At 34.9% G+C, this 13,278-nt stretch overlaps 1 protein-coding gene across 4 annotated transcripts in view; it reads left to right on the top strand.

Annotated features, from left to right (window-relative positions):
* ITGAV (integrin subunit alpha V) overlaps window positions 1-13,278 on the top strand; it is a 131,854-nt gene that overhangs the window by 75,032 nt on the left and 43,544 nt on the right. For 3 of the 4 annotated variants that reach the window (XM_070475899.1, XM_070475897.1, XM_070475896.1), the window contains exons 3-6: window positions 1,576-1,667; window positions 3,450-3,564; window positions 8,402-8,463; window positions 10,377-10,422. In XM_070475899.1, coding sequence (XP_070332000.1) covers window positions 1,576-1,667; window positions 3,450-3,564; window positions 8,402-8,463; window positions 10,377-10,422 — 315 coding nt within the window. Of the gene's footprint in view, window positions 1-1,575; window positions 1,668-3,449; window positions 3,565-8,401; window positions 8,464-10,376; window positions 10,423-13,278 lie in introns of those variants that run through there. The other variant, XM_070475900.1, reaches the window with a different exon arrangement.

Below are 13,278 nucleotides of genomic sequence, written 5' to 3'. Positions count from 1 at the left end.
GTAGCATCTTTTAATTTCATGGCTGCAATCACCATCTGCAGTGATTTGGGAGCCCAAAAAAATAAAGTCTGACCCTGTTTCCACTGTTTCTGCATCTATTTGCCATGAAGTGATGGGACCAGATGCCATGATCTTAGTTTTCTGAATGTTGAGCTTTAAGCCAACTTTTTCACTCTCCTCTTTCACTTTCATCAAGAGGCTTTTTAGTTCATCTTCACTTTCTGCCATAAGGGTGGTGTCATCTGCATATCTGAGCCATTAGGGGACCTTTAGGTCATCGATGTGTCTTGTTTCCAGTGAGGTCGGTATGTGAACATAGGCATCAAAGGCAAGCCAACCACTGTTGGGAAACCTTGATTTACTTGGTAAAAGGCATATATTAGTTAGTTCATTCATCCTTCCTTCCTCCCTCCCTTTGCTAATAAAAAGGTGCTTTGTGACCACTGACAAAAGTGAGTGGTGGTTAGACTACAGATAGAGGACTTTGGAGAGTGACAATTAAAATTGTTTATTTTTTTGCAAAAACAACAGAAAAGTTCAAAGAACTGTATAGCTAATATGTCCTTCATCTTGCCTATGAAATGTCTGGCATTATTGAAATGATCATTAATTATTTATAATTCTTCAGTTGATCTAAAAATTCCTCAGAATGGAATTGAATAACCATAAGCACTATCTTGGAAGGTTGAGATTTAGAGAGTAGATTTAATCAAACCTTTTAGTGATATTTACATACTGGCTGGCGTTCTTAAAGCTGACGCTGGTCTGATAAATCTCTTCAGTATAGTTATTGAAATATATGTTTATAAGGAATTATTATTATGAGTAAATTTTAAGAGGAACAGACTAGTCTTTAAGAATAGTCTCTCCTAATAGTTTATGCATTTATTTCTGTAATTTTTTTTTTCATTGAGCTGATCAAGAACTTTCTCATGGAAAAGATTTTTATCTTTTTCTTTTAAAATCTACAGTGCTTTACTAGTACTTGGTATACTCGAAATAATTTTTTCAGTAATGTATGCTTAAAAACAAATGTTTGTATGTGGTGTGCCAAATCTAAGTCTTTTTCCTTCCAGCCAAATAATGTCTCCTGGATTCTGACTCATGGTATAATGTCATTGGCAAGATCTTAGTCTTTTACTTTAGTCTTTAACTGCTGGTGTTCTGTAAAGGTGTTTCATAGCCTTCTATTTTCAGAAATATCTTTATGCTACAGAAAGAACTTTGGGGAATACAGAAAATATTTAATAGTTAATTATCTTATAATTTAGCAACCGGAAAATTTCACTTATTGTGACTTTTACACGTCTATATTATGACAATTGATAGGGCTGTTAACAAATCTGAGACACTTCCAAGTCATCTTGCATTTCATTTTTCTGATTAGTTGAAAGTATAAAGTATATAATGTTTTAAAGTGTATGAAATTAGTAGCCAAATTTGACTAATCAGAGGCATACTATTTGTAAACCTCACTGAGTTGAAATAAACTCTTTTATACAAAGAAAGCATATTTTGATTCTCACCCCTCATGCTTTTTAAAAATGTTTTAAATTTTATTTTATTTTATTTTAGGCAACAGAGATTATGCCAAGGATGATCCATTGGAGTTTAAGTCTCATCAGTGGTTTGGAGCATCTGTGAGGTCAAAACAGGATAAAATTTTGGTAAGTGTTGCATATTTACTCACAGGTTAAATTTAGTCAATTTATGTGAAAACATAGCAAGTTTTCTGTTTGAAAGCTGATAGTAAAATTCAGTGTGCTCAGTGGCAGAGAGTCTATTCTGATAACATAGCTCTAATTACCTTGTCCCCAAAGGGCCATCTAGTCAAGGCTATGGGTTTTCCAGTAGTCATGTATGGATGTGAGAGTTGGACTATAAAGAAAGCTGAGCGACAAAGGATTGATGCTTTTGAACTGTGGTGTTGGAGAAGACTCTTGAGAATCCCTTGGACTGCAAGGAGGTCCAACCAGTCCAACCTAAAGGAGAGCAGTCCTGGGTTTTTATTGGAAGGACTGATGTTGAAGCTGAAACTCCAATACTTTTGGCCACCTGATGCGAAGAGCCAACTCATTGGAAAAGACCCTGATCCTGGGCAAGATTGAGGGCAGGAGGAGAAGGGGATGACAGAGGATGAGATGGTTGGATGGCATCACCGACTCAATCGACATGGGTTTGGGTGGACTCTGGGAGTTGGTGATGAACAGGGAGGCTGGTGTGCTGCAGTTCATGGGGTCGCAGGGAGTCGGACACGACTGAGCGACTGAACTGAACTGAACGTCACTCTCAGAATAAAAAAACACCACTCTTAGTCTTCATCCTGGCTTTTATCAGCATCTTCGTAGTCCAGTCACTGGCTGCTGTCTCTTTGCCGTCATCTCTCTCCATCTGAGACTTGCAGCTACACTCACCTTGTGATTCCTTCCATACCAAGTCATGTCAGTTAGTTCCTTGGTGTTTGTCCCTCTGCTTATCTTAGGTGTAACTTACTGCTTTTCACTTGAGCTGGCTCCTTCTCAGTCAGATTTCAGCTCTACTTTCATTTCCTCAGAGAGCCCTTCCCTATTTTAATTAGCTGCGTAGTGTTTATTATTTTCTTTCTTCCCATTGGGTTGTGGGGCATCAAGGAAGGGTTTGTTTAGGAAGTGAAATTTCCGTGGAGCTTAAGAATGTGTCAAATTGCAGTTAGCGGTGAGGGGAGGAGTTGAGAGTAGTGGCATTCTAGGCAGAAAGAGGTAGAGGGAAGCAAAAATACGCAGAAGTGGCAAATACTCCACCCTGGAAATCAGGTACATGTAGAGAAGTAGTAGCAATTGCTTACTTTCAGTTTTTAGGGTAAATATAGCCCGGTATTGTTTGCGGTATTTGTTTTAAATGTTTTGCTTCAAAGGATAGTATAGAAAATTCATTGATTCCCCGCCCCACCCCCCCGCCCAGCAAATTGAATTGTTATACTTTGGTAGATTACTATGCTATTAAAACATGCATTCTACCACTTATACATAGTGTTGAAATCCATAGCCTGAAAGCAAAAAGCTCACAGCTTATTTGAAAAGTAAATAAAATAAGTGCTGCAAATTCTTTTACTCTCTTCTTATTTGATAAATTATTTGCTGTATAGCTTAGAGCTATATTAAAAGTCTAACTTTGGTCTGTGACCTTCAGTTTGGTACCTAAAATCAAAAAGGTACTGCATGAAATAATGATTTTGCTATTTTGAAAAAAACAACAACAACAACAACAAAAACCTAGACTGCACATGTGGCCTTTAGAAGCATGTGAGAAGAGTACTTATAAAAATCTTTATCCACTACTATGAAAAGGAATTTAAGAGTATAGGTTTGATTAATTTTTGTTAATGCTTATAAAAGGATGTTATATATTGTCTGAAGCACTAATTTTTTTTCAGAAAATGTTTATGCATGGACTCCCCCCTTTGATTCCAGGCCTGTGCCCCACTGTATCACTGGAGGACTGAGGTGAAGCAGGAAAGAGAGCCTGTTGGAACATGCTTTCTTCAGGACGGAACAAAGACTGTTGAGTATGCTCCATGCAGATCAAGTATGTGTTGGAAGTTGTACTAGCTTTTACACAGAGGATTGGGAAGCCTAGGCTGTTAAAAATATGTGTGTATGTGTGTGTTAAAATTTGTAGACATACTATGATGTGGTTTTTTTTTTTCATTTATTTTTATTAGTTGAAAGCTAATTACTTTACAGTATTGTAGTGGTTTTTGCCATACATTGACATGAATCAGCCATGGATTTACATGTTTGAGAGAGCAAAATGAAAGCAGTTTTATTAATGTAAAGAAATGTCAAATATACAGTTAACAGGCTTATCTTTTCTTCACAAGAACTGTTGTTTTCCTTTTCCTTGGTCAGTAACAATTAACATTTGATTTTGGAAGCCTGCATTTTTTAGTCACTATTAGTCAAAAGGTGCTTCCTTGAACTTCTCTATCAGGCCCCACAGCTAATGATTCTGATTCAGCATGTCTAGATCAGGCCTGGCTACCTGCGTTTTTAACAAACTCTATGAGGTAATTCTGATAGAAACCAAGGTTTGAGAACTTACAGCTTTATATTAATAATGGTGTTAAAAGTAAAAGAAAAAATTATAAGAAGCCCGATTTTTTATAGGAATATAGAACATTGGACTTAGGAGTCAGAGTCTGAATTTCCTTGCTTTAATCAGTCTCTTTGTCAGTCTGTTAACTAGACTCACTCCTTGATGATCTAAAAGATCTCACCCTGTTCTCTAATATTATTAGAAATTTCCAGTGAAATTTATATAAAGATGACTTTTCAGCATTTATAATTTTAATTATGCTTTCCAAACTCTGGATGTTTTTTCCTTCTTGAAGAGTGCAGTGCTGTTCCTTCTCCACCATCATTGAGTTGACCACCACCCCAGATCTTCGTATCAGAAACATACAAATAGTTCATTGAAATGCAGTGTGGTGTTTATACCTGGAGCACTTTTTAGGCCTTTCCTCTTTCTGTTTCACTGGTCACTAGGTAGTGTAGTAGAGAGAATTAATAACAAAAGCATAGCATGTAAGATTCTTACTGCTAGCCTCTTTTTTTCCTTGTCAGGCGACTTCTGACAATAGGTCAAAGGATTAACTTAGTCTTCAAAATTCTAAGCAGCTGAACCTCTGAGAAATTGCAAATCATTTTACTCAATGCTTGTTTTCTTGGCCTACTGCCTTGGTCCTACTTTTGTGAGTGGGAGGTAAACATGAAAAGAATGATATGTACCCAGAACCACACTGTTTGTTATGGGAGGGCAGGAGGCCTCCAGCGTACACGGTGGAGGGAATGGGCAGCTTTATCCTCAGTTCCTGACACCATCTGTCACCACCTTTTGCTGGTGCTTTGGTCGTGGTATTGGTGTCTGGTGGTGTGTGGAAAATGTGAGGACTAAATTGGTGTTTTTAATTTTTGTATTGCAAAAATATTCCTATTATGAAAAGATAATTTTGTAGCTTTCAAGGATGAACTAACCATTGTGTGCCCTACTTGTAACTTACTGTTTATGTGGTGGGCACACCTGCAAATCATTCTTATTCTCCTCTGATACATGTGGGAACCGAGACCTAGACAATTGAGGTCATAATTTTTTCCTGCATGTTATGGTACTGAGTGATCTAATGCGGATATAAACCCCGGCCCGTCTTATTCCAAAGGAACCTCTCCCTGTATTATTAGCAGTAGGAAGTGGTTTCCATTTCAGTTGCCTTTGTACTAAGCACAGCTTTTCTATAGAGAGTACATTCTGCTTTCACAAGTGCAGGTTTGGATTAATTCCTGATGTAAGAGGACAAGAAACCTGAAAACAAGCATTCTAATGATGATGGTCCCTTGAGGATATACTGCGATGTGTGCCTAGTATTTTTCGTCATTTTACCTCTTCGCTAATGACCAGTTCTTTTCTTAACATGTATTTAGAGGATTAAGGCTGTTTGCATGATGTAGCTGCTCCATAAGGTCTTCACTTATTTGGTTTAAGCACAGACATTTTAAACTTATTTTCCAAAGTATTTAACATCCAAATCAGGTCAGCAAACTATACTTGTGAGCCTGTTTTTGTAAATAAAGTTTGACCGGAACATAACCACACCCATTTGTTCACATGCTGTTAATATCTGCAAAGGGGGGGTTGGATTCTTGCCACAGAGCCTGTCTAGCCCCTCAGCCTGAACATTTTTTACCTGGCCCTTTACCGATAGTGACACCTCACGTATTAGAAAAAGCAGAGAGAAAAATCTCAAAAAAAATTCAAAGTGAATACCTTCTTCCTAGTAAGTCTGGCTTTCAGTATCTCTTGATCATTGTATGTATTTTTGGGCTCAACCTTTGAAATATTAAGCTACATGCAGGCCTAAAGTACACGGGGCAAGCTGCCCAGAGGAACACACTCAAGAGTGGGAATCTGAGAACTTGGGTTGTATTTTTATCTGCTTATCTACAGTCATGCTTATCTGTAGTCATGGGTAATTAATCATTGATAAAACACTGATTTAGACAAAAGACTTCAGAGGCAAGTTTTGTGGTTTATGGCTTCTTCATACTTCAATAAATTATGTAACCTAACCCCGTGACTGATTTTACATGGGAATGCCAGTTGTGTAGGGCTACACTGCCAGCTTCTTGTTAACTGCTTGTTTTGGTGTGGTGGTAATTTGTGGGTTTTGTCATTGTTGTTCATTTTGTTTGTTTATTCGCTTTCGTTTTTATTGTGACCTATGTGAATCTATGGAACTTTAGTCTCTGTAAAAACTTACCTTATTACTGATTATGTTTGCTTTTGGCTTTTCATTGTTACATCTATGACCATTCTTGGGCATCGCACAAAAGGCTGAATGTCTTTCTGTTCTAAAAGTGCCTGAACCACAAATCATATGATTTAAATAGTCTTTCAACTTCATGCTCTGACTGAGTCTTTGTTCTTTCTGTCTACTTTCTGATGATAATATTATTTGCACATAGATTTTTCTCAGGTATCATTTCTAGTTTTCTTTTTCTTCCCCTTGATGGTTGCTCGGGGAATTACAAATACACTGCTGGTTTGAGATACTGCAGCCGGATGGTATAGACACTCTTCACCTCAGATCCACTCTCTTTTATTTACTAGCAGGTTTACCATGGTTAAACTCCTTAATTTCTGTAAGCCTTAGCTTCTTTACATGTAAATTGTGACTAATTATAGTGTCTCTCACAGAATAGGGATACTGTTATTCTCATAGAATTTTGCTGTGTAAATTTGAAAAGAATTTAAGTGCTTTAGTACAGTACTGGACTCACAGTAAGGGCTTAATAAACATTAGCTGCTTTTACTATCATGATCAGTAACATTGTTTATAATACTGTCAGCCTTAACGATTAGGAAAAATATTAACTGTCCCTACAAATAAAAACAAAAGCCTTCCCTGAAATAGATTATAGTCAACAGAAAATTCTTTACATTTGCATTGTTTAATATGTACCTGTTAAATTTTTAAAGGACAGTAATGTTTTCTAGTTGGATGTTCTGGGAAACCAAATAAAGTAGATAACTGTACAGTAAGATAATAAAAAAAGGATGTCTTTATAAATAGCTTAAAAGAGTTCCCCAGATGCAACTCAAATAAAGGAAATAAAAGGCTGGCTTGAGGTCAGAGCAGAATTCCTTACTATGATTCACTAGACGCTGGAAACCCCAGACCTACATTTTCCCATTCCCTCTTGGTTAGAAAAATTTACATTGGGGGAGCATTATACTCTTGAGGCTATTTTCTAAAAAAATTTCTAAATTTAGATATTAAGTGTGAATCTTAGGGCAGTTCCCAGGTTTTAAAAATGGGTTCAAAATTTTTGATGGGAGTATTTGACAAAAATTCTTGCAAGTTGTCCTTATGACTGAAAGTAGATACTTTTGGTTACTGTATTTGGGTGGCAAATACAGGAATATTATATCATAATTATTTAGATATTGTGGCATTGACTACAATAATTCCTTGATGACTAAAGAGTAGCTGTTTTTCATTGCTCTTATTATCCTCAAAATAAAACAAGGAAAAGACTTGCTCACTGTTACCTCTATTCTAGGTACAGTATTACTTGTGATTAGATCTAATTTAAATTAGTTGGCTAATTGTCCCCTTTGTGAGAACTATAGGAAAAGGGGTAATTGTAAAAGAGTAAAACAGTTGAGTCTGTCATCATTTGGAAAATACTTAAAAGTGTCACGTTTTAAAAAGTTGGCTTTCTAAATGTGTTTTAAGGGTATATTTTGCTCTTTTTGCAGAACATTCAACTAGGTCATCTCCCCAAATTCTGAACTATGTTTTTTTCAGATTTGTTGTTGTTGTTGGCTGTAAATGTATTGGAATGCAGGTATCTGCTTATTAGTCTTCATAATAACTTAGCAAAGACCTAGCAACTGTAGGGAAATAATAGTAAGAATTAGAAATTTCAGATTGGAGTTTTTAGCTCAAAGATCATGACTCATTATTGTTAAATGAAATCAAAGAATGGGTCATAACCAGTAATTTTTAAAAGATGGAATGAAATATGTGTGTATGTTGGGTTGTGTGAGCTATGATATAAGCTATAATCTTTCTGTAGTTAAAAATAAAGTTTGAAATTCACTATCTTAGGTGATCTTTCTGCCTCTTGCTGACTGGTCCAGTTACTTTCATCTCTCTGTGTTGCCATTTCTGATTAATGGGTGTTGATAAACATGCATACTAACTTTTTAAGAATGTGTTAATAACCCGTTAAGAGCCTAAATGAATGAACACTCTCAGAAACTAGCACATTATCTTACAGTGATATCAGATTTTTCTCATGTTTTGTTTTGTGTTATATGTTTGTTTTTGGGTTTGTGTATATTTCCAATCTTTTTATTTTAGAAAATATTGATGCTGATGGACAGGGATTTTGTCAAGGAGGATTCAGCATTGATTTTACTAAAGTAAGTTCTCATTTAAGACTGAATGAGATTCAGATCTACCTTGTTATCTAAACCATGGTTAAAAATTACTGAATAATACTTCATATTCTCTGTAACTATTACCTGTTTTTTGGAAACATCTAATAAAAATTACCCATGCATTTGATATCCTTTGCCTGATACTGTTCTCTCCCAAGGAGACATTGCTTACATCAAAATGGGAATGGAAAATGGTAGAAAATCTCCTTAGCAGAAGATAGACAGCTATTATGACTTAATATTAAAATTTCCAGTTGGATAGATTTACAGACTGTTATATTAAAGCTTTCTATTTTTGCCTGAAATTGAGTTTTCATAAAAGCTATCAATGGGAGCTTTTTACAAATCAGGGTTTAGTTACTTAAAAGTTGAAAAACATGCATGTTTGCCATCTATTATGTGCCTCTGGGCAATAAATAAAGATGAAGCAGTTTAATTACTGTAAGAAATCTCATATATAGGGCTTTATGTATTTTTAACTAAGCTGATATGCTCTCTAGAGTTGATAATTTTTCATCATTTTTTAAAAAATAAGAATTCCATGTATATTTTCAAAGGAAATTTTTCTTTATGTAATTTACTTTTGCTTTTGTGTGTTTTTTTGTGGGATATATGAACATTTTGAATAACAAATTGAGAAAGTTAATTACTCCTAGAGAAGTCTCAAAAACACATTGCTCAATTAAAAGTAGAAATTTCTTAGAAAACTTAATATGACTTAGAAAATGCAAGCAAAAGTGCCTTAAATTTACTAAAAGCACAGAAACTATAATCATGGTTCAGAGAAACTAATAAAGCATTTTCTTATTTTTGTAAATTTATATTTTTAATTTTAAATATTAGGTACTAATAATTTTAGTTAACTCTCCTTATCAAGCAGTTAATTTTAATTCACTCAATTTGAAATTCATAATTCAAAATTTATTCATAATTACTCATTATTTAAAATTTAAGGAAGCAGAACAGAGAGGTAAAGTATATTAACACATAAAAGGTTTCAACTTGGATGATGTATTTTCAAATAGATGTTGTATTAAAACAAGAAGTGTTCATATTTTCTGTACTTACACCAGTACAACTATAACCCCAGAAATATTCCCATGCCATGAATAGTCATTGCTAAATTAACTGCTTTCTTCAACTCATTTCTGAAAAGTGGTGTCATTTTAAAGCGGACAACTTAGAATTATCTTTTACATAGCCAAGGCAGGAGATTGTTGAAAGCTTCAAAGACTGTATGTGTATTTGGAGAGAGAAAGTTTTTCTCTTCTCTCCAGCAAGAAGAAATTTTAAAAATATGCTCAAAACACTAAATACCTTGAATTAGATACTTATAATTTGTTACAGATATAAGAAATGCTAGACAAGTGTAGTTTGTATATCTAGCATACTCTGAAAAATGTACCCTCAAACCTCACTCCTGTTTAAATCTACCTGACACTAAACATTTTGCTTTAGCTTGAAAAATATTTAATGATTTTTAGAAAGGAAGTTTGTCAGTGTAGTCACAAATGTGATAAACAAAATTAAGGAGTGACTTTTTTTCTTACTGTAACTAATAATACTTTGCTGACAGTACTTCATACCAAGTGTGTGAAGCAGCCAAGATCTACAGAATCTGTATATATATATACATATATATGTATATTTTCATATATTAAATGAATATATTATAGGCTTCCTTTTTGATATTTATTGTATTGTGTTTTAGAAAAGGTACAGTGAAAATTATGGAGTCAGCTGGGTTTAAGATTTATGATTTTGTTTGCTTTAATGTATATGCATATATATGTCATATATACATGAATATGTAAGCTTTTATGTTTATTACATTGTTCTCAGTTTTTGAAGCGATCTGTTTTAAAATATATATCTTTTTGTTTGATTTAATCTAGGCTGACAGAGTACTTCTTGGTGGTCCTGGTAGTTTTTACTGGCAAGGTAGGTTAATCTTTTAAAAATTACCCAATAATGACTATATTTTAGACTCATCTGGCTTATCATGTACCTTTGAGACTTTTCAAATTATTTAAAAGAAAAAAATGAAAAAATTAAATTTAAATGTATAACCACTATCTATATATAATTTTTTTTAAAAGGACTATAACATCATATATAATAAGGTATATGTAAAATATATAACATATGCATTTCTAGTAGAAAATAAACTAAATATTTTAAAAGTAAATTATAAAGTAAATTTATAAAGTAATTTAAAGTAATTAATTTTTATTGCTTATATACTTCATCTCTGTACTTTAGAGGAAATGATATAATTAATCATTAGGAAGAATGAGGGGCTGTAGGTAGAATATTGATGTGGTTATTTTCTCATTAATCACTGACATCAAGAATGATTTCTTTGGGAAGTTGTAAAAATAGAGGATCTTATTAAATAAGATCAAAAGAATATATTAAATTGGCATTGATGATTGAAGTAAAAATCTGCATTCCAGATTCCAATCATTTCCAGAGGACTAATAAAATTACCATTTGAATAAATGTAAAACAGATCATTATTTTCTTACAGTTTGAAAATCGGTAACTATATCTGCTTATTTGATTTATGTTTCATTTATCATTAGAAACATAATTATTTATTTAGTCAATATATTCATATGTTTATTTTCTGCTAAAAAGTCAGTCAGTTCAGTCACTCAGTAGTGTCCGACTCTTTGCGACTCCATGGACTGCAGCAGGCCAGGCCTCCCTGTCTATCACAAACTCCCAGAGTTAACTCAAACTCATGCCCATTGAGTTGGTGATGCCATCCAACCATCTCATCTTCTGTTGTCCCCTTCTCCTCCTGCCCTGAATCTTTCCCAGCATCAGGGTCTTTTCCAATGAGTTGGCTCTTCACATCAGGTGGCCAAAGTATTGGAGTTTCAGCTTCAGCATCAGTCCTTCCAGTGAACACCCAGGACTGATCTCCTTTAGGATGGACTGGTTGGATCTCCTTGCAGTCCAAGGGACTCTCAAGAGTCTGCTCCAACACCACAGTTCAAAAGCATCAATTTTTCAGCACTCAGCTTTCTTCACAGTCCAACTCTCACATCCATACATGACCACTGGAAAAACCATAGCCCGACTAGACGGACCTTTGTTGGCAAAGTAATGTCTCTGCTTTTTAATATGCTATCTAGGTTGGTCATAACTTTCCTTCCAAGGAGTAAGCGTCTTTTAATTTCATGGCTGCAATGACCATCTACAGTGATTTTGGAGCCCCCAAAAATAAAGTCTGATGCTGTTTCCACTGTTTCCGCATCTATTTGCCATGAAGTGATGGGACCGGATGCCATGATCTTTGTTTTCTGAATGTTGAGCTTTAAGCCAACTTTTTCACTCTCCTCTTTCACTTTCATCAAGAGGCTTTTTAGTTCCTCTTCACTTTCTGCCATAAGGGTGGTGTCATCTGCATATCTGAGGTTAGTGATATTTCTCCCGGCAATCTTGATTCCAGCTTGTGCTTCCTCCAGCTCAGTTTCTCATGATGTACTCTGCATGTAAGTTAAATAAGCAGGGTGACAATATACAGCCTTGACGTATTCCATTTCCTATCTGGGACCAGTCTGTTATTCCATGTCTAGTTCTAACTTGCTTCCTGACCTGCATACAGGTTTCTCAAGAGGCAGGTCAGGTGGTCTTGTATGCCCATCTCTTTCAGAATTTTCCACAGTTTATTATGATCCACACAGACAAAGGCTTTGGCATAGTCAATAAAGCAGAAATAGATGTTTTTTCTGGAACTCTCTTGCTTTTTCGATGATCCAGCAGATGTTGACAATTTGATCTCTGGTTCCTCTGCCTTTTCTAAAACCAGCTTGAACATCTGGAAGTTCATGGTTCACATATTGCTGAAGCCTGGCTTGGAGAATTTTGAGCATTACTTTACTAGCGTGTGAGATGAGTGCAGTTGTGCGGTAGTTTGAGCATTCTTTGGGATTGCCTTTCTTTGGGACTGCTAAAAAGTACCATTTACCAAATCAAGGCTTTTTTGTTTATTGGTATTCCGTTATTCAAGCATTGTCAATATTTGGAAGACCTGGAAAATCTCTGACTGTATCAATTTGCAAGTACTTTCTGATTCTGAATTTTACTTCTGTATTCTGCACTGTGCTTTCTTTACTTGTTTCCTTGTAGGAAAACCTGTGCTTTTGCTTTATAGAAAGGGAACTAAAGGAAGAGATTTGCTGAAGAAAAACAAGGTAGAAGGAAAATTAGGAATGAAAAGTGGGAATAAGTGAGAGATTGGAAGGGATGGCAAAGGAGAAAAAGAAAAAACGGGCAAAGAGGATCAGTATGAGACATATTAACTAAAACTGAAAAATATGAATTTCTATGAATTATACCTCTATTGGAAGATGAAATGATGTAGGAAAATTATACTTGAGTTTTGTAGCCTTACAATAAAAATGAAAATAGCTGTTCTAATTGCATGTAAGAAAATATGTATTAATGCTTTCTAGTTAGGTATAAAACATGGATTTCTTTTCCTCTTTGCTGCTAGGTATATCATTCAGTAGAAGAGAGGGAAGTGTCTCATGGGCATGTGTGGGAACCAAAGATGGATTTTGTGATTCTCGATCAGGACTCTTTAACTCTGCCTTTTTAAGAGACACAATTGTGAACTTACTTAAATTACTTGTTCTTTTAATACTTTGAGTATTGCACAATGCAGGCATTCCTGTTTATTATAAATTAGCACAGATACAGATACTATTGATTTATTATAAATGGTATATAATATGTTACTAAAAACTCAGTGACTGGGCAGAGAATATTTTGTTTTAATAAGAT

The sequence above is a fragment of the Odocoileus virginianus genome, chromosome 13 (genome assembly GCF_023699985.2).
Source record: "Odocoileus virginianus isolate 20LAN1187 ecotype Illinois chromosome 13, Ovbor_1.2, whole genome shotgun sequence".
Lineage (NCBI taxonomy): Eukaryota > Metazoa > Chordata > Mammalia > Artiodactyla > Cervidae > Odocoileus > Odocoileus virginianus.
This window is presented reverse-complemented; position numbering and strand designations above follow the sequence as displayed.